Here is an 18,250-nt window from a genome sequence, read left to right on the forward strand (position 1 = left end):
GGGCGGGCCCGTCCCGGGCGGGGCCTCGTGCAGCGCAAAGCGCTCGGGGCGGGGCCTGCGTTGGGGGCGGGGCCGCCTCCCGGCACAGTCGGCAGGAACCATGGCGAGCTGCGGGGCTCCGGGTGGCTGCAAGGCCCCACGGGCCCTGCACTCGGCGCGGGCCGTGGATGTGGCCTCCGCGTCCAACTTCCGGGACTTCGAGCTGCTGCACCTGCACCTGGACCTGCGGGTCGAGTTCGCGAGCCGCACTCTGAGCGCCATGGCGACCCTGGATCTGCGCTGCCTGGTGCCCGCGGGCGCGGCCGAGCTGCGGCTAGACTCGCACCCGTGCCTGGAGGTCACCGCGGTGGCGCTGCGGCGGGGCCCGCCCAGCCCGGGGCAGCCGCCCGGCCCCGACGAGCCCGTGAGCTTCCGCACCGAGCCCTTCGCGCGCTATGGCTGCGCGCTCTGCCTGTGCTTCTCGCAGCCCCGGCCCGCGGGCGAGCGCTTCCAGGTGCTGCTCACCTACCGCGTCGGTGAGGGGCCAGCGGTGAGTGCTCAGGTGTCGCCCGGGTGTCCCCAGTGGAGGGAGAGGAATAGATCCCATGGCCCACCCCCCAAGGCCCGGAGCCCCAGTGCACCGCGCGCCCCTCCTCCCGGTGTTTGCGGTGACCTGTCCAGCTTGTTGCTCAGTTTCAGTTCCTCCCAGGGACCCGCGTGTCTAGTTTGCATTTTGCCAGACGAGGGAACTTTGCCCTGCACGGCTTTGTGCATAATCCGAACTCTTTATGAATTGGATTGAATGTGCCGGGACGTGGAGGCCCAAGTCCGATCAGTTTCTGCTTTATGGTGGCAGGTGAATTGTCCCCGAGGCCGACTGGGGCCTTTGTTCTGTGTGTCCTCCGTGCCACCGGCGGCGGCGACTCTGAACCCAGATGGTTACATTGGTTTGGTTGTGATTAAGAGAAGTATTTCAGTGAAAGTCAGAACCGCAGTCAGTGCAGCAGGCTTTATAATCACACGGCCTTCTCACCCCTGATTGGCCCCTAAATCTCAAAGGTGGGGGCCAGAGGTGGAAGTCAGAGGGGGGCAGAAAGTCACGTGGCCGAGGACTGTGAGAGCCAGAAACCCCGGCGGAGGTAGAGGCTCTTCCCCAGGACGGGTGGGCCGTGGGTTCCGCAGGACACCGCTTGCCGCTGCCTGGAGTGGGTTCACCCTGCCCGCCCTTTGCTTTTCACTCTTAGGACTGGCTCAAAGGACAGTTCCGAGTCCATCTTTCGTTGCCTGGGGAGTAAATGAACTTGTGATACAACTTGTCTTAAAAATGAAATTCCAAAGCAAGGCAGGCTGACCTCCCTGGCAAAGGGAAAGCCCAGGGCCTCCCCCCCCCGCCCCTCCCCCCCAAAGCATAGGAACAAGTTTGGTTTCTCTTTTGTATTCTGCTCCTGGTTTCTGGCAGGGTCCAGAAGGTGAACAGGAGAACTAGAAAAAGTAAGCCCTCCCCGAATTTACCTACTGAGAGTGGCACCTGGAATTACGTGTCAAAACGAAATGCCAAGCATAAGGACAGAGACTCACACTCCCACGCTTTTAGATGGACCGCCCTGGGCGCCTGGGAGGTCTCCCCGGGCAGCACCTGTATTTGTTTGTTCCTTCTTCTTGCCGCAGTCCCTGTGAGGCCCCCACGCACCTGCCGGGCCGTACCTGTCCCGGACGGCAGGCTCTGCCTCTGGTGTGTGGGCCGCCGGCTCCTTCCTTCCCTGTTCGTTGTGTCATTGAAAACACACCAGCAAAGACGAGTGAGGGGCGAGGGCCCAGTCTGTGTGCCCGAGAGGGAGGGGTCCGTGAGTCGCCTCTGTTGCTTCCCACCGGCTGCTCGGCCTTAGCTTGTGGGGTCAACGCCTTCTATTTTTTTGTTAATAGGATTTATTTACTTTTTTTAAAAAGCAAAAACAGTTTAGGTTAACAGGAAAACTGAGCAGATGTAGTTTCCATATACCCTCTCCACGCAGTTTCGCCTCTGAGCTTTTTGCAAGTATGGATACATCTGGCCCAGTCTGTGCTGCAGCTGTGATACATTGTTACCGGCCGGAGGCTGCAGCCTCTCGGATCCCGGATCCCGGGCGTGTTACTCAGTGTCCGCCTGTGCCCTGGGAGTCTGCCCAGAATGCCACAGTGCACTGCGCGCTCTGCTTGCTGGTGACGGTTTCCCAGACTTCCCTGGATTTCGGTGGCTACGACAGCCTTAAGGCACATGGATCAGGTGTATGGTAGGGCGCCCTCCCTGGGGATTTGCGTGATGTTTTTTTCTCATGGCTGGACTGGGGTTGTGGGTTTTGTTTTTAGAAAACAGACTGTTTTTTAGAGCACTCGTAGGTGTATGACAAAACCGAGTGGAATTGTACAAGGTAGAGTGCCGGCCCCATCCCATGGAGGGGACGTGGTGTGAGTGTGGCAGGTGACTGGTGCCGACCTGGTCGCCTGGCGGAAGGAGGGCCGTCTGGTCTCTGCTCTGACCTTGCTCACCTTCCCCTCTTCCCACCTCTGCTGGACTCTGCAAGGAGGCGCACTGAAAATCTCACACACGCTAAAACAAACACTCAAGCAGAGAAAAGCCCAGCATCCCCCTGTGCAGTCCTGAGGGCCCGCTTCCCTCCGTGCCTTTCCGAGTGGGGCCGCCCAGGACGGCCTCCCCCTTCCTCTCCCGACTCCGAACCCGCTAGAGTGGGAGGCTCAACCCCAAAGTCTTGCCTTCCCTGGGAACTTCCTGGAATTCAGCCCTTTCCTGGACTCTGGACGGCGTTTGGTGCTGACGTCTCCACCGCCCTCACAGCTGCCTATGCCCGTGCTATGCCCGAACTTAATTTCGCTGTGGCCATTCCAGTCGGTCTGCCCGGGGAGGGGGTCACGGAGAGCGAGGAGGGTGGAGGCCAGTGCCTAGGGCATGAGGTGTGTCAGCTCTGAGAGGGTGGGCACCTGCGGACGACAACACACAGGAGCCATAGGCCCCTCCCACTCGGGTCCTGCTTTTCTGTGTCTTTGCTCACAAGTCCAAATACAGCTGCTTCGGTTTTTGTTATCTGGTGAGAAACTACTAGGGAGGAAGACAAGGCGAGGGGGTCAGAGGCCAGGTCTGTAGTGGGGAGGGGCAGACCCACTGAAGTGCCCGCCTGGTGAAGCGGACGCCACACCTGGGCACGCAGGAGAGGCCGGCCCCGCAGAGCCAGACCAGTGGGCAGACATCGTGGGGGTGACCCTGACCCTGAGACTCCGACCAGCCCTTCCTCCCGCCGGGGCTGAGCTGGCGCAAGGGGTTGCCTCTGAAGTGCCTGTGCCTTAGGTCTGCTGGCTGGCCCCCGAGCAGACGGCTGGGAAGGAGAAGCCCTTCCTGTACACGCAGGGGCAGGCGGTGCTGAACCGGGCCTTCTTCCCCTGCTTCGACACGCCTGCGGTCAAGTGCACCTACTCGGCCGTGGTCCAGGTGAGGGTGCGCCGGGGGCTAAAAGTGTTGCTTTTGGGTGGCGAATGGGGACGTCCACCCAGGAAGAACCCCTCCGTCTACAGCAGTGTCGTCTGGCCCCAGCCGGGTGGTTCCACTGGTCAGAGCATCATCCCGAACACCAAAAGGTGGCGGGTTCGAACCCCCGTCGGGGCACGCGCTGTGGGGGAAGGGGCAGCTGGTCGATGTTTCCCTCTCTCGTCGACATTCCTCTCTCTCTGTTCCTCCCTTTCTCTGTCTAAAACCAACAGACGTATCCTCGGGTGGGGATACATCAACAAACACATAATAAATGTTTCCTCTGCGCTGCAGCCCATCAGTTCCGCACGGGTTGGGGTTTCTGCAGCCTTTGGGGCCCAGGGGGACTCGGGTCACTGCCATCTCCACGCAGGACACCGGTCCTGCTGCCCTCCGACCTCGGGACCAGCCGGGTCTCCCGGCAAAGTCTCCTCCACGTTCTCTGCCGCCAGGTGCCCGACGGCTTCACGGCCGTGATGAGCGCGGACGCTTGGGAGACTCGCGGGCCGAGCCAGTTCTTCTTCCGCATGAGCCAGCCCATCCCCTGCTACCTCGTTGCTCTGGCCGTCGGAGACCTGGCGTCCGCAGAGGTGGGGCCCAGGTAGGAGCCGAGGCCCCGCAGGCAGGGTTGGCGTGGGCCCCGTGGCGAGGAGGCCCCGAGCCCAGCGCTGCCGGGTGGGTGTGGGTGTGGGCGCCTCGCCGGGCTCGGTCTGCTCGCTGCCTCCCTCCAGCCAGTCCCAGCGCCGTGTCCGCCGTGGGTCACCTGCCCCGCCAGTCCCGGCTGCTGCCCCGGGTCGCCTGAGGTGAGGGCGGGTCCTCACCAGCCTGTGTGTGTTCTGAGTTCCCTCCCGCAGCTGCATTCACCTCCTTATCTTTGTGCCGAGCCTCCCCTTTTCTCCAGCACTTGATTCCTGAAATACAAGACCTTGACCTCGCGCCTCCCTCTAAAGAGGAAAGTGCCCGGGGCAGTGAGCTGGTGTAGGGAGACAAAGTGACGGTTTTCTGAGTTTCCTGAGAGCCTGGCCAGGACTGGGTTTTTCCTGGCTGCCCCGCTGCCCACCAGCTCGGCTTCTTCCTGGCCTGGGCGGTCACCGGTCGGACAGCAGTGCTTGGACGCTGTCGCCGGCCCTTTATCCGGCTTTTTATCTCTGGTCCTGCTTCCCTTTCCTGAAGGAGGTGGGGTCCCAGGCCCCAGCTGGGCACGTAGCAAGGCCGGGGTCACAGGTCCTCCCTCTGGGGTCTGCAGGTGTGTGCTCAGGGCCCCTCAGAGGCCTTTCCCTCTCTCTCTGCCCCACTCTCCTTAAGCTGTGCTGGGCTTGGCTGTTCTGTCCATTTTCCACCCAGACCCCAACCCTCACTCCACATGGACGACCCGGTCTCCTCTCTGCTGAGCATTTGTCACCTGTCAGATGGGTGACGGTGGCGGTGGCCTGACCTCCACCCCCGGCCTCTCTCCTGGGGACCCTGGTGAGGGTCTGTGCAGAGCCCCCACCTCAGGCGGCTGTTCTGCTCAGCCCTGACCTTCTCCCGTCCACGTACGGGATGAACGCAGACCTGAGCCACAGCCCCGCCTCCACGGCCTTGCGTTCCCACCCCTGGCCCCGTGGCTGGTTTCACGGAGGAGCTGCAGTTCACCCCGGTCCCCGCATCCACCCCACCGGCTGTGTTTGGGTGGGGACCAGCCTCCTGTCCCCTGGTTGCTCTGTCCTGCTCTGTCTGGCTCCACCGCAAGCTGGAGGCTGGTTTTCTTTGGGGGCCGGCCCTGAGCCGCCTTCTCTGTGCGCCCGCCCCCAGGAGCCGGGTGTGGGCCGAGCCGTGCCTGCTGGAGGCGGCCAGGCAGGAGTACGATGGCGTGTTCGAGGAGTTCCTGGCCACGGGAGAAAAGCTTTTCGGGCCCTACGTTTGGGGACGGTGGGTGCACGTCTTCCTCTCTGTCCCCTGGAGCAAAGCTCCTCCATCCCGGGGGTGGGGGGAGGCCTGGGCCAGACCCGGGTCCCAGTGATGAGAAGGGGACCCGGTGACAGTCATCAAAGTGATCAAAACAGCCCCGTGGTTGCCGAGTTCGGAGGTCAGGACCTTCCTGGGTCATCTCTGGTTGTTGGAAGCTGCCGTCCACCCTCCAGTCAGGTCTCCTTTGGCATCTTAGGCTCCTTAGAGAAGTGGCTCCCTTAGATCTCTGTGACCCCCCAGTGGTCACCGGTGCTGCTTAGAAGCAGGACAGGGGATGGAGGTTTTGGGGAGCAAATCTGGGGAAGGGAGTCCCGGTGAGTTGGCTGGGACTGCGGAGCCCGGTGCCATCTCAGCACCAGCTGGCCGGTCATTGGCTGCCTGTCCAGTGTCCGCATCTCCGGGTGGGGAGGGAGGGAGGGAGCGAGGCCGGGTCTGCCTGGCAGGCCTGCGACCTCCCGCCGCCCCCAGGTATGACGTGCTCTTCATGCCGCCGTCCTTCCCGTTCGGAGGCATGGAGAACCCGTGTCTGACCTTCGTCACGCCCTGCCTGCTGGCCGGGGACCGCTCCCTGGCGGATGTCATCATCCATGAGATCTCACACAGCTGGTTTGGGAACCTGGTCACCAATGCCAACTGGAGCGAGTTCTGGCTCAACGAAGGCTTCACCATGTACGCCCAGAGGAGGGTCTCCACCGTCCTGTTCGGTGAGCTGCTCACCAGCCTCTCGGGGCTGTGGGTCCTCGGGGTGGCGCAGACGGGGTCTCAGAAGTAGCCGCTGACCAGTGAGCCACACCTGCTGCTCCGGGGGGGCGAGCCCAGGGCTGTTCACGCAGGAGGTGAGTCCAGCTCCGGAGTGAAGCCTGCGTCGGCACAGCCTCTGCGCGCCCTGCACGCTTACACTGCAGCCCTGCACCGGGTGTGCGGGGAGGACCCACCCACTGGCAGCCTCGCAGCCGCCCGTCGTTGGGGGAGGACGCCGTGCCCGGCCACGGAGCGGGCACAGCAGGCCCCTGAATTGCGCCCAAGTGCCATTAAAACACTTTCTCCGCAGCCTCATTTCAGAAAACCCCCAAGCACTAGATGGTTTAAAAGACAACGTGTATTATTTTCTTGTTTCTCTGATCAAAGTCTATTTTGGCGGATATGGGAAAGCAGAGGAGATGTTTTCCCATAATCTCTGTGCTCGGAGACGACCGGTAGGACCTTGCACGGTGTCCTGTGTTGAGTCCTCAGCCCACAGGAGGCCTTCCAGCGCCTCTTTCTAGCCCCCCCCCCCCCGAAAGCTCCTCCCAGGCCATGTGGCAGCATAGACGGCAGTTTCACAGTCGTTCCCTCCCCTCGTCCAGAGACGGGTTCCCGGTCCCCAGTGAAACGGTGGGCTGGCGAATGCACGCCTCCGTCACCCTTCCCGCCGTCACTTTCAGAGCCTGAGAGAGACAGGGAACCCTTAGAAAAGTTTGGGGTGACGATTTCTCTTGTCTGACGGAACAGTCAGGTGAACATACTGTTTTCGTGGAAGATCAAATTACTGACTCTGGAAATAAAAATGCGTTGATGGGAGAAGGTGCACATCAGAGGACCAGGGGTGGTTCCCCAGCCAGAGCTGCCGGGGGCGGGGGCGAGGGCGAGGGGGTGGTGGGGGCTGGAGGCTCAGGTCTGTCCCCAGATCCCGTGTCTGGCCTCCTTCTGGTGGCCACCAGGGGGCGCTGCTGCCGGCACGGTGGTCTGGAGGTGCTGAGTGTTCTCGAGCCTCTGGTCTCCTGCCCAGGGGCTGCCTACACCTGCTTGGAAGCGGCCACGGGGCGGGCACTGCTCCGCCAGCACATGGACGTCAGCGGCGAGGAGAACCCCCTCAACAAGCTGCGCGTGAAGATTGAACCAGGTGTGGAGGCTCCTCTGGGTGACAGACACCCCGCCCCCCAAGTGCGTGGCGGTCGGTGGGCTCTGAGGACCCCCCTGGGGGGAGCCCAGCCACCCGGCTCTGTGTGTGTCCTTGGGATGGCCCCCCTGCTTGGGGCTCCTGGACTGGGGGTCAGCCGCACCTTGCAGGGGCGGGCGTGAGCGCCAAGCCGGCTGGTGGCCTGCCCAGGCCCTGGGCTTTTTCTCCCATTTGAGTCCCCTCCTCTCCACGTGTGACCGGCACTGGCCCTGCATGGAGCTGAGGTTCACGGTCCTTGTTGCCGTGGGCTGTGAGGGCGAAATTCTCATGGATGGGACTCTCAAATGAGGCTAGGACGTCGTAGGGTGTCCATGGCTGGGAGGGGTGGGCGGTGGGCTGGCGGCCACGGGCTGGGGGGGCGGAGCCCGCACCCACGCTGGTCCTGGGCGAGGAGCCAGAAGGCCCGCATCTGGGTCCTCCTGCCCAGTCCCTTTGTCGGCGCGAGGGAGGCCAGGGTGGGTCCGGCATTCAGCCCTCGGGGCGGCTGCACCGACCGCTCCTGCTCCACGGTGAGTCTGGGCCAGAGGCCCGCTGTGCAGGTGACCGGTGTCTGCCCCCCTGCCAGGTGTGGACCCGGACGACACCTACAACGAGACCCCCTACGAGAAGGGCTTCTGCTTTGTCTCCTACCTGGCTCACCTGGTGGGCGACCAGTGTCGGTTTGACGAGTTTCTCAAGGTATCCACTGCCCAGCGGGCGAGGGGGCGAGCAGGTGGGCACCGGCACCGAGGGAGGGTGTGGAGGAGGCCCGAGGGTCTGAGGAGACCTCCCTCCGCTCAGGCCTATGTCCGCGAGTTCAAGTTCCAGAGCATCTTAGCAGAGGACCTCCTGGACTTCTACCTGGAGTACTTCCCTGAGCTGAAGCAAAGGAGGGTGGACTCTATTCCTGGTGAGCGGAGGGCAGGCCCACAGGCTGGAGGGGCCGCTGGGGAACGTGGCCTCCAAGGTCCCCAGAAGTGGCTCTCAGGAGCAGACCCAGGGCCCAGGCTCTGGGCCACAGAACCCCACCACCTCCTCCCTCCTGCGGGACTCCTCCTTGAACTGGGACCCCAGGCCCACACCCTGGCTCAGCCCTGGAGCCCGGGGTGGGGGGGTGGGCACAGAGTCTCCTTGTGCGGCCTCCCTAGCAAAGGGAAGCCCCAGCGCTGCCCCGGGGAGTGGAGACCACCCCGTCACAGATGAGGGCCCGCTAGACACGGCCCCCTTCGTGCCGTGGGCCCTGAGTCACCCTTCAGGGGTTTGGTCCCGGTCTCAGCTCTCGGGCCTGCATTTCAAGGCCGAGAGCCTCGGTAGCTAATAGAGTGAGTAATGACCGTGAATGGTAATGTCTGCCCCGGCCGGTTAGCGAGCGTGGCTGCTCCTCCCCACTGCGCCCACACCAGGGGAGCAGAGGTGCCAGAGGCAAGGCGCCGAGCCCAGGGGCAGCCCAGGGCCCGCACTCGAGTCTCGGCCCCAGGCTGTGGCCGCGCTGGTCCTCATGGCTGAGACAGCGCAGGGACCATGTGCAGCAGGCAGGGCTCCGTGGAACCGGGCACAGCCCTCTGACCTCCCTCTGACCTCTCGGTCGGCACAGAGACCCCGGGCGCTCGGCACTGGGTGCAGAGTGCGGGGCTGGCGGGGAAGGTGGGGAAGGTGTCAGGTGCAATGCTGAGCTTCTCACTGTGTCCTCCCTGCAGGGTTGGAGTTCGATCGATGGCTGAACACCCCGGGCTGGCCCCCATACCTCCCGGACCTGTCCGCCGGAGACTCGCTCATGAAGCCGGCGGACGAGCTGGCCCAGCTGTGGGTGGCCGAGGAGCTGGACATGGAGGCCATCAGGGCCGTGGACATCTCCACCTGGAAGACCTACCAGCTGGTGTACTTCCTGGACAAGCTCCTGCAGAAGTCCCCTCTGCCGCCTGGTGAGAGTGTGGGCGGCTTCTCCGAGAGGTGGACGGGGGCTCCCGGGTGCGCAGTTCTGTGTGGGGCCAGGAGGCTCCAAGAAAGAAGCAGGGACACTTGCCCTGAGTGACGGCCGGGGGTCCGGGAGGGTGGCCGATGAACACGGCACCCTGCAGGGAATGGAGGCGACACACAGGGGTGCCTCGGGGACCAGGTCACCAGCCGGCGTGCGTCCAGGCCTCGGGCCCTGCCTGCTGTTCTTGGCTCATGAGTCAGCTGACCCGCCCACCCTGGTGCTCTGTAGGGCGGGCGCCCTCGCTCTCATCCCCAGAACACGGACTCGGGTCGGCTGGAGAGGCCGAGCCGAGGCGGCCCCCATGGGGAAGGCCCTGAGCCGTCCGTGCTGCTGCCCCTCAGCCGGGCTCATAGGCGCCCAGCCTCTGCGCAGAGCAGGGAAGCCGCAGAGACTCGGGCTGGGGGCGGGGTGGGGCGGGGTTCGGGCGCATGCCTGCCGCAGTTGGGAGGAAAGCAGGGAGCCGCAGGGGGTCTGGGGCGCCATCTGCCCAGGGGCGTTTGCTGCCTGAGCCCCCAGGATCGAGGCCACGGCGAGGATAGGACATTGGCGCTGTCTCCCGGCAGTGGGTGGGCAGGACGAGCGCTGAAGTTGGTGACCCCCCTGAAGGTGCTCTCAGAGCCGGGGTTGATACACGTCCTGGGACGGGACCCAGGCTCGCCGGCAACACCGACGATAGCCATCTCCATGCCAGACCAGTGGGGGCGGGGGGATGCCAGGGGCGCTCACTGCGTAAGGTAGGAATGCCTAAACGCCGAAAAGCAGGGGGTGGGCGTCAGCTGTCCTTGGAAAATGGAAAACCAGTCGCCCAGCAGCCACTTCCTCTCCCAGGGAATGTGAAGAAGCTGGGAGACACGTACCCGAAGGTCTCAGACGCCGGCAATGCGGAGCTGCGGCTGCGCTGGGGCCAGATTGTCCTGAAGAACGACCACCAGGAGGACTTCGGGAAAGTGAAGGGCTTCCTGCAGAGCCAGGTGGGCAGCCCTCCGCATCCCCGGGCCCCAGGGGCCCTCAGCGCACTCAGGGTCCTGCGGGGAGCTGGGCCTCACACCCATCTCTGGAGCAGAGGGCAGGTGACGTGTGGCCATGCTGCCCTGGTGGGTGAAGCCAGTCGGAGCTCACCCCAAACTGGAGAAGGGGTGACGCGGTTGCCGCCCTTGGAGTGAGGCCAGAGGACGAGACAGAGTGACCGTGAGGTCATAGAGCCCACTCCCCGGGAAGTCCGTGCCTTGGAGAGGTTCTGACAGCCACTGCATCTCTGGTCACCCCTGGGAGCTGCCCTGCTGGGGACGGGCCAGAGCCCCCTGGGGGACCGTGCTCGACCCCAGAGCAAGGTGGGGGTTCTAGGGGCAGAGCTGCGCTGGGTACCCCGGCCCTGCAGTGGCGGCCACACCCCAGCTTGGAGGTCCCAGCCTGCGAAGTCTCTGCCAAGCCTCTGGGTTTGGGGGACTGGGGGGTCTGCATATTGGGGCCCTGGGCTGGCTTCTGCTCAGCGGCAGTGGGACCTTCCGTGTTCTTGGCTTTGTGCGGAGCCCCTGGTGGCCACCCCCTGGTGGCCACCCCCTGGTGGCTTTCCAAGCAGGTGGAGCCACTGGTTCTGTTAGGCGTGCACCCCTGTCCTGCCGTGGGTCAGGGGAGTACTGGCACCTCTGTGGGGGACCTGTGGGCACCTGCCCACCACCCCAGGACAGACCCTGGTGGGCCACATGGGCCGCGCATGTCTCTTGCAGGGGAAGCAGAAGTACACTCTCCCGCTGTACCGCGCGATGGTGGCCGGCAGCCCGGCAGCCCGGGCCCTCGCGGAGGAGACCTTCGCGGCCACCACCGCCCAGCTGCACGGCAACGTCGTCCGCTACGTCCAGCAGATCCTGGCGCCCGCGGGCAGCTAGAGGCCCATCCATCGCTCGGCCTCGGCCTCTCCACCCCTCACAGGCTCTCGGGACACTTGGCCCTGTGCCGGCGCCCGCTCTGCTCCCCAAGCTTGTGTCCCTCAGGGGTCTGACCCCCTGTGCGGTGTCTGTGACTCCTGGGAACCCTCTGGGCCCCCCAGAGCAGGGACCCCCTCAGTCCCGGCTCTGTGGGGTAGGGCCACCCTGCCCCCCACCCAGGCATCAGTAGGGGGGTGGGGGATCCTTCTGCTTTGCCGGCTGAGTCTTGAAGGGCGGTGCCAGTGGCTGCACTCGGTGGTTCTCTTCTCAGGTCTCCTCTCTTTTAATAAATCTTTGTACCTGAAAACTGACTGACTCAGGGGTTGAGTGACAGGCTTCTTCCCCCAGGTGGCCCCTGCGCACACATTCTGAGATGGTCACAGGCCCCAGAGCATGAGTGTCCCCTGCCCTTGGACTGCTCCTGGCTGTGGGAGGCGCGGGTCCCCCAGTGTGGCGGTCACACTCGGGGGATAAAGTGTGCACGTGAGCAGTGCCGGTCCCTGCCCGCCCCCCGGCACCGTTTTCCGAGTCCTCTCCAGGGCTGAGTGTGAGTGTGGGCCCTGATCCCGCTGAAGCCTTCTCCCAGGCCCCTGAACTGGGACACCAGTCACAGCGAGGCTCCCAGTCGCGCCCCGGCTTCAGCGAGGGGGTCTGCGCAGCTCATGAGTCCGCTGTGAGGAAAAACTGGGACAGCTGGACTAGTGTAATCCATAAAGCATGTAGCTAAAGGTTTTATTTATATTTTAGAGGGGTAGGGAGTAGAAAGTGAGAAACATCAATGTGTCATTGCCTCTCACACGCCCCCTGCTGGGGGACCCGGCCTGCGACCCAGGCAACCCTGCCCTGCAGTTCCCACAGGCCCTTGGCCAGCGGAGGGCACAGCCCAGCGCAACACGGACGTGTTCTCACTCTTAGCAACAGCGAGCGAGCGAGTAGTGTGGCCGCGGGACACGGCAGGTCGGGCAATGCCTCTGCCCACACACAGCTTCACCAGAGGTGAGGGGCCTGGGTCTCTTGGGGGCAGTGAGCAGCAGGTGGGCTCCCCGCTCCCCAGCTCGGGTCCTGCCCCTTGGCCCGAGAGGGTGGCTCTTCGTCGGCGTGAACCCTCCCGTATCGGGTCGCAGGAGCTCTTCCTCTGACAGCAGCTCTGACTGTGGCTTCTGGTGCCACAGCGGGCCCACCCCCTCACCCCCGCCCCCGTCCCCTGGCTGTCAGGGCCGGGGACCGTGCTCTCGACAGTCCCTGTGCTGCCCCCACCCGCAGCTCCTCTGGCCTCCGTCCCGGGAGCCTCTCCCCTGGCCCTGCCCAGCGAGGCACCGACCGACCTCCAGCCTGGTCTCCCACACAGCTTCGGAATACGGGTGGGCACCAACGTGCGAGGCCAGGAGCCGGCCCGTCCTGCCCCTTCGCTCCGCCCATTATTCCACAGAGCCCCTTGAAGGCAAGGGCGCGCGTCTGTCTCCTTCCCTTTGTCCTTCTGTCCTCCCTGCTCAGAGCACGTGAGCAGCCGGGCTGGAAGCAGGTTCTCCTGCATTCCAGGCCGAGTGACTCAGTGGAGGGTGTGCCTGGCCCCGGGCTTTGTGGGGGAGGCACCCGCAGGGCTGGGAAAATCCAGAGCCCCGTGGGGGCAGCACCCCAACCCCTCCCCTGGGCACCCACAGCTCCCATCATCCCAGGAAGGGCGAGAAGCAGGTCCCCTCGGCTGGACTCTCTGCACTCGGGCTGCAGAGTTAGGGGGTGGCTCCAAGGTGGGGTCACCTTCCCTCCCAGCAACCTCACCGCCAGAGGCTGCCCTTGGCCACAGGCCACCTGGGGCCCGGGCCCTGACTGAGGAGGTGGGGAGGCCAGGGCTCTCGGCCTCCACCATGGGTGCAGGAAGACTCGGGTCAGGGCTGGTTTAGTCGAATGTCCTGGCTTGTACAGGTGGGGACAATGAGGAGCAGAATCACAGAATTGGGGAGAGACCAGAGAATGGGCCTCTTGCCTTCGTCCCTCCCCCTACGTGCCGACCCCCCCAGGGTCTGTGTTTGGGGCTGAGTCCCTAGAGAGGCCCACAGTCCTGGGCCCCTGGGCATCTCAGAGTCACTGGGCGCTGAGAGAGATCTGGCACCGAGACAGGTGCAGGGCCGACAGTGGCTGGAAACCCCGCCCCCCCTTCCGTACGCAGTCCCGTGAGGCCCGGGTTCCGAGTGGCAGCCTCTCGTCTGCAGAGTGTGGACACGGTGCCTGCGTACAGGGCTTTGCGAGGGTTCACGGGGACTGTGGGGAATGGGAAGTGGATTCTGAGTCTTCCCTTTTGCTGGGAGGCAGTCGGGCTCTGACCACTAGGGGACAGCAGACAGCGCAGGTGAGCAGTGGTGAGCGGAGAAGGGGTGGTAGACCAGGGAGACCAGGGAGACCAGGTGGAGGAGCACACGCAGCCTGGGGGTCCCCACACCATCAGCACCCAGGCGAGCAGGGCGCGCTGTGGGGAGCCCACTCTGTCCGGAGGTGCTCCGGCAACCCTGACGCTTGGATGAAGCCCCACAGGCAGAGAAGGCCAAGTCCTTGCCATCCAAGCAGGTGCCAGCAGGCTGGTACTAAGGCTGGGGACAGGGGGACATGGGGCCCGGGGCTAAGCTGGCAGGTCCCCGAACGGTGCCGTGGTGAGAGCCCTCTCGCTGGGGTCCCAGACGCCTGAGCTGTGGGGTCTTCTCCCCACCAGGCCCCCTCGTCCCCAGATCTCCAGACGCTAGCTCCCACAGCACCCTCCCCCTCGCCAGCCCCTCCCTGACCTGCCCCCACCCCCTGGAGGAATTTTCTGAGCCTGAGGGTGGTGGAAAATACAGGACCCCCACCCACCCAGTGACCCTCCTGCCACCTGCCCTGGCCAGCGCCAGGTGCCCAGCCCTAGAGGGTGCGGGAGGACCATCTGACAATCATTAAACCAGCTGGGCCTGATTTCCCAGCACCCCAGGTAGGACCTGGGCCAAGCGGCACAAAATATGCAAATCACCTGGGCCTGGGAGCCAGTCTGAAGGCCAGGAAACCCCCTCTGTCCAATGAGCGGCCAGCTCAGGTTGCGGCTATAAAGGCCTAACGGGAGGAGCTCCGGGGCCTATTTAGGGCGGGCAGGAGCGCGGACCGCGCAGAGCTTTGCCTCCTGGGTTTCTGGCGCCTGCTGCCCCTTAATCCTGCCCGTTCAACTGCCACACCTGCACCGCCTCTTTGGTAGGTCCCCCGCCACCGTCACGCGCCTCAGCCTGGGCTGCAGAGACAGGGGTTTGCTGTTCTGAAGTGTCCCACGGGGGTGTGTAGTGAGGTGGATGTCCTGAGGGTCCGAGAGACGAGGGACCCTCCCTGGGAGGGACAGGGTGGCTGTGCCTCACCCAGCCCCACGCAAGGGCCCAGGAGACGGAGGAGGGAGCCCACCAGGAAGCCAGGTGTCCCCCCGGGGTTCTGAGGACCCCACTTAGAGGTGGGGTGTCTGGAGACGGGGCGGGGGGGGAGCTCCGTGCTCCGGGGAACGCCTGCCCCGCTTCGGCAGGCCCGTCATCAGCCGGTCCCTTCAGGTAACCCCATGGCTGCAGCCTGCGAGATCAGCAACGTGTTCAGCAACTACTTCAGCACCATGTACAGCCCCGAGGACCCCGTGCTGGCCCCCGGCCCGCCCGACTCCGCCTTTGGGGCCGAGGACCTCGTGCTGTCCCTGAGCAACCCCCAGATGCCACCAGAGGGCCCTGGTGGGTCTCGAGGGGAGGGGTGATGGCGGGCTTGGGGTGGGGGGGCGCCTGGGAAGCCAGGGAGCCAGGGGTCGGGCAGGGGGAGGGTCTGGGCCCGGTTGGGACTTGCCGGAGGTCCAGGGGCTGGGCATGGGGCAGTGAGCCTTGTCCCAGAGGGCTGGCTGTGGCCGGCTGACCCTCCGCTGTGCCTGGCCCTTCTAGAGAAGGCCAGCTGGTCCCGGGAGCAGCCCCAGTTCTGGTCCAAGGCCCAGGTTCTGGACTGGATCAGCTACCAGGTGGAGAAGAACAAGTTCGACGCCAGCACCATCGACTTCTCCCGCTGCGACATGGACGGCGCGGCGCTCTGCAGCTGCGCCCCCGAGGAGCTGCGGCTCGTCTTTGGGCCTCTGGGGGACCAGCTCTACGCCCAGCTGTGGGACCGCAGTGAGTGTGGCCCCTGTGCCCAGGGTCCCCTCGCCGTGAGGGGGGCTGGTCCAGAGCTTGGCCCCATTGTCCCGGATCAGCAAGGCAGCGGGAAGGACTGGAGCCCCAGGCCAGGGCCACTGAGGGTGAGGAGGGCCGGGCAGCTGGGCACTGACTCCTCCATCCCTCCTCAGCTTCCAGCTTTCCTGACGAGCTCAGCTGGATCATCGACCTGCTGGAGCAAGACAGCATGTCCTTCCAGGAGACCCTGGGGGACGCAGGCCCCTTCGGTGAGCACCCATGTTCCCACTGCCCCCCCAACACCTGTCGCCCCAGCTGGAAAGGTCTGCAGGTCACCCATCACACATCTGGGTGGCCGTCCCCATCCCTGTCCCTGCCCAGCCTGAACACTGGCCTCTTTCAGACCAGGGAAGCCCCTTCAGCCAGGAGACGCCCGAGGGCCGGCAGCAGCCCAGCCCCTACCACCCGGGCAGCTATGGCGCAGGGGCCCCATCCCCGGGCTGCTCGGAAGTCTCCGCCGCAGGTGAGGGCGCGCCTTCCCACCACCTACCCCTACTGCCCCAAGCCCTGGCCCCCAGCTCTGGGGGGGGTGGAGTGGGGCTGGCCAGCAGCCTGTGTGGGCAGGGGTGGGGCTGCAAGGGACTCACCAAGACCCGCCTCCCCAGGGACTGGCGCTTCCCAGGGCTCCCCCTGCTCGGACTCTGGGGGCAGTGACGTGGACCTGGACGCCCCCGACAGCAAGCTCTTCTCCAGGGGTGAGTGTGGGGTGGGTGTCACCGCAGGGGCGCCGCCCTGCCCTGCACCCCCCTCTCCCCCTCCTGACCCTCCCTGCGCCCCGCAGACTGCTTCCCTGACTACAGGAAGGGGGACCCCAGGCACGGGAAGCGGAGACGGGGCCGGCCCCGGAAGCTGAGCCGAGAGTCTCGGGAGAGCCCGGGCAGCAAGAAGAGCAAGCACGGTGGGCACCGGGCACCGGGCACCGAGGCTGGGGGGCGGGGCTGCTGGGGGCAGGCCTCGCCTGGCCTGCGCTTTCTGCACTGTCCCTGCCCCACTCAGGGCTCCCTGTGGCTGACTGTCACCAGCTGCTGGCCTGTTAGCTTTCTAACTGTGGCCCACTGACCACTGGCAGCCTGGCAGTCACGCCTGCACCCCGTGTCCAGACTGTGAGCCAGCCCTGCACACGGCATTCGCAGGCGTGTGCCGAGACACAGGGCCTGCGGGCCGGGCAGGGACACGGCACTGGGGGGCAGGGCACTGGGGGCCAGCGCCCTGGCCGCTGCTGACGGCTCCGCCTTGCAGCCCCCAGAGGCACCCACCTGTGGGAGTTCATCCGGGACATCCTCATCCACCCCGAGCTGAACGAGGGCCTGATGAAGTGGGAGAACCGGCAGGAGGGCGTGTTCAAGTTCCTGCGCTCGGAGGCCGTGGCGCAGCTGTGGGGCCAGAAGAAGAAGAACAGCAGCATGACCTACGAGAAGCTGAGCCGGGCCATGAGGTGCGGGCCCGGGCGGGGCCCCAGCGTCCTGTCACTTAGTGTCATGAACGGTGGCCTGGAGGACGCGGGCGGCCACACGTACGGGCCCAAGGAATGTCCAGCAATGCCTCTGTGTGGCCTCGAGGCTCGTCCCAGCAGAGGCCGTCCGTGGCCAGTGACCCAGCATTTCCCACAGCCGCCCCTGCTGCTGCTGCTGCTGCTGCTGCTGCTGTTGCTGCTGCAATAGTCAGGCTGCTTGTCTCCCGGCCTCAGTTTCCCCTTCATCTTCACTGAGGTCCCTTCCCTCCCTGAAGTCATGTGGCTTCACAAGCCCCGGGCCGCAGCCTTAGGCACAGAGAAGAAAAGCACATGGTCCCTGGGGTGGGAAAGTTCGTTCTGGGACAGAAAGTGTGCCAGGCCCAGGGAGGGGGGCCCGACCCCAGGTCGGTCACCTGTGGGCCCCGCTGACCCCGTATCTCTTCAGGTACTACTACAAACGGGAGATCCTGGAGCGGGTGGATGGCCGGCGGCTCGTCTACAAGTTCGGCAGAAACTCCAGCGGCTGGAAGGAGGAGGAGGTAGCCGGGAGTCGGAACTGAGGGCCCAAGGGGACCGAGACAGACGCATAGACTTGAGGCCGGTGGCCCCTCTCCAGAGGACTGCTGGGCTGCGGGGGAAGCTGAGGCTCTGCAGTCTCCACAGCTACCTCCCCGTGGATTTACAAGCCCAGGGTTCGAAGTGACTTGTCCACCAGCGATGCTACAAGTGTGGCTCCTTCGGCGCTCCGGACGCCCGACCCAGACCCCGGCTGCAGATACCCACAGGTGCCTGGACGGAGGCCAGGAGGCCCAGGAGGCCCAGGGCGCCGTGAGCGAGGGGACAGGGCCCTGCGCCTTGTTGCTGGACCGGGTTTCAGTCCCTACCAAAGCTTGGGCTCCGCAGGCGGGGGTCAGAGCGCCCCCTAATTTATGTGCTATAAATAGGGCAGATGTACATAGAGATCTATTTTTTCTAGGACATTCCCCTGACTGGTCCTGGCCCTGGACTGGGCCTGGGAGGGGCGAGGGTGCCGGACGCTCAGGGCGGGGCCCCGGCTCCTTCCTCCCGATTGGAGGCAGAGATCTACCTCCAATAAAGTGCCTCCTGGGCTGTTTGTAACCTTTGTCTTAACTCCCTGGATCGAATAAGGCCAGGGTGTGGTCCGGGTCCGGGAGACCGGGTCTGTGGGTCAGCCTGCCGCTCCAAGCAGGGGTGGAGGCGGGTGTGGAGGGTGGGGATCCTGGAGCTGTGGGGAGGGGTGAGGAACACCCCTGGGGGGGCTGGGAGGGGAAGAGAAGGGACCCTGCTCGAGGGCGCAAGCCCTG

The 18,250-nt window shown here is 65.0% G+C and overlaps 2 protein-coding genes across 5 annotated transcripts; both read left to right on the forward strand.

The window, feature by feature from the left end:
* On the forward strand, positions 1 to 11,574 carry RNPEP (arginyl aminopeptidase). The gene is made up of 11 exons (XM_037160995.2): positions 1 to 529; positions 3,320 to 3,460; positions 3,949 to 4,097; positions 5,291 to 5,407; positions 5,915 to 6,150; positions 7,215 to 7,328; positions 7,951 to 8,063; positions 8,166 to 8,274; positions 9,062 to 9,286; positions 10,171 to 10,313; positions 11,070 to 11,574. Exons 1-11 carry the CDS (start codon positions 101 to 103, stop codon positions 11,226 to 11,228), a joined length of 1,935 nt encoding a protein of 644 aa, XP_037016890.2. The 5' UTR covers positions 1 to 100; the 3' UTR covers positions 11,229 to 11,574.
* A 439-nt stretch (positions 11,575 to 12,013) lies between these two features.
* ELF3 (E74 like ETS transcription factor 3) lies at positions 12,014 to 18,039 on the forward strand. Of its 4 annotated transcripts, none has more exons than XM_037161158.2 (9): positions 12,025 to 12,263; positions 14,819 to 14,989; positions 15,191 to 15,412; positions 15,586 to 15,681; positions 15,816 to 15,935; positions 16,078 to 16,167; positions 16,254 to 16,370; positions 16,712 to 16,907; positions 17,371 to 18,039. In XM_037161158.2, the coding sequence occupies exons 1-9, from the start codon at positions 12,233 to 12,235 to the stop codon at positions 17,483 to 17,485; spliced, it is 1,158 nt and encodes a 385-aa protein (XP_037017053.2). In that variant the 5' UTR covers positions 12,025 to 12,232; the 3' UTR covers positions 17,486 to 18,039. The 4 variants fall into 4 exon arrangements, with proteins under 4 accessions (XP_037017054.2, XP_037017053.2, XP_053515512.1 ...); XM_053659537.1 differs by lacking the exon at positions 12,025 to 12,263 and adding an exon at positions 12,609 to 12,708; XM_037161160.2 differs by lacking the exon at positions 12,025 to 12,263 and adding an exon at positions 14,379 to 14,477.
* The last annotated feature ends 211 nt before the right edge of the window (positions 18,040 to 18,250 follow it).

Source organism: Artibeus jamaicensis, unplaced genomic scaffold (assembly GCF_021234435.1).
Source record: "Artibeus jamaicensis isolate MK-2021 breed Jamaican fruit bat unplaced genomic scaffold, CSHL_Jam_final scaffold_754, whole genome shotgun sequence".
Classification (NCBI taxonomy): domain Eukaryota; kingdom Metazoa; phylum Chordata; class Mammalia; order Chiroptera; family Phyllostomidae; genus Artibeus; species Artibeus jamaicensis.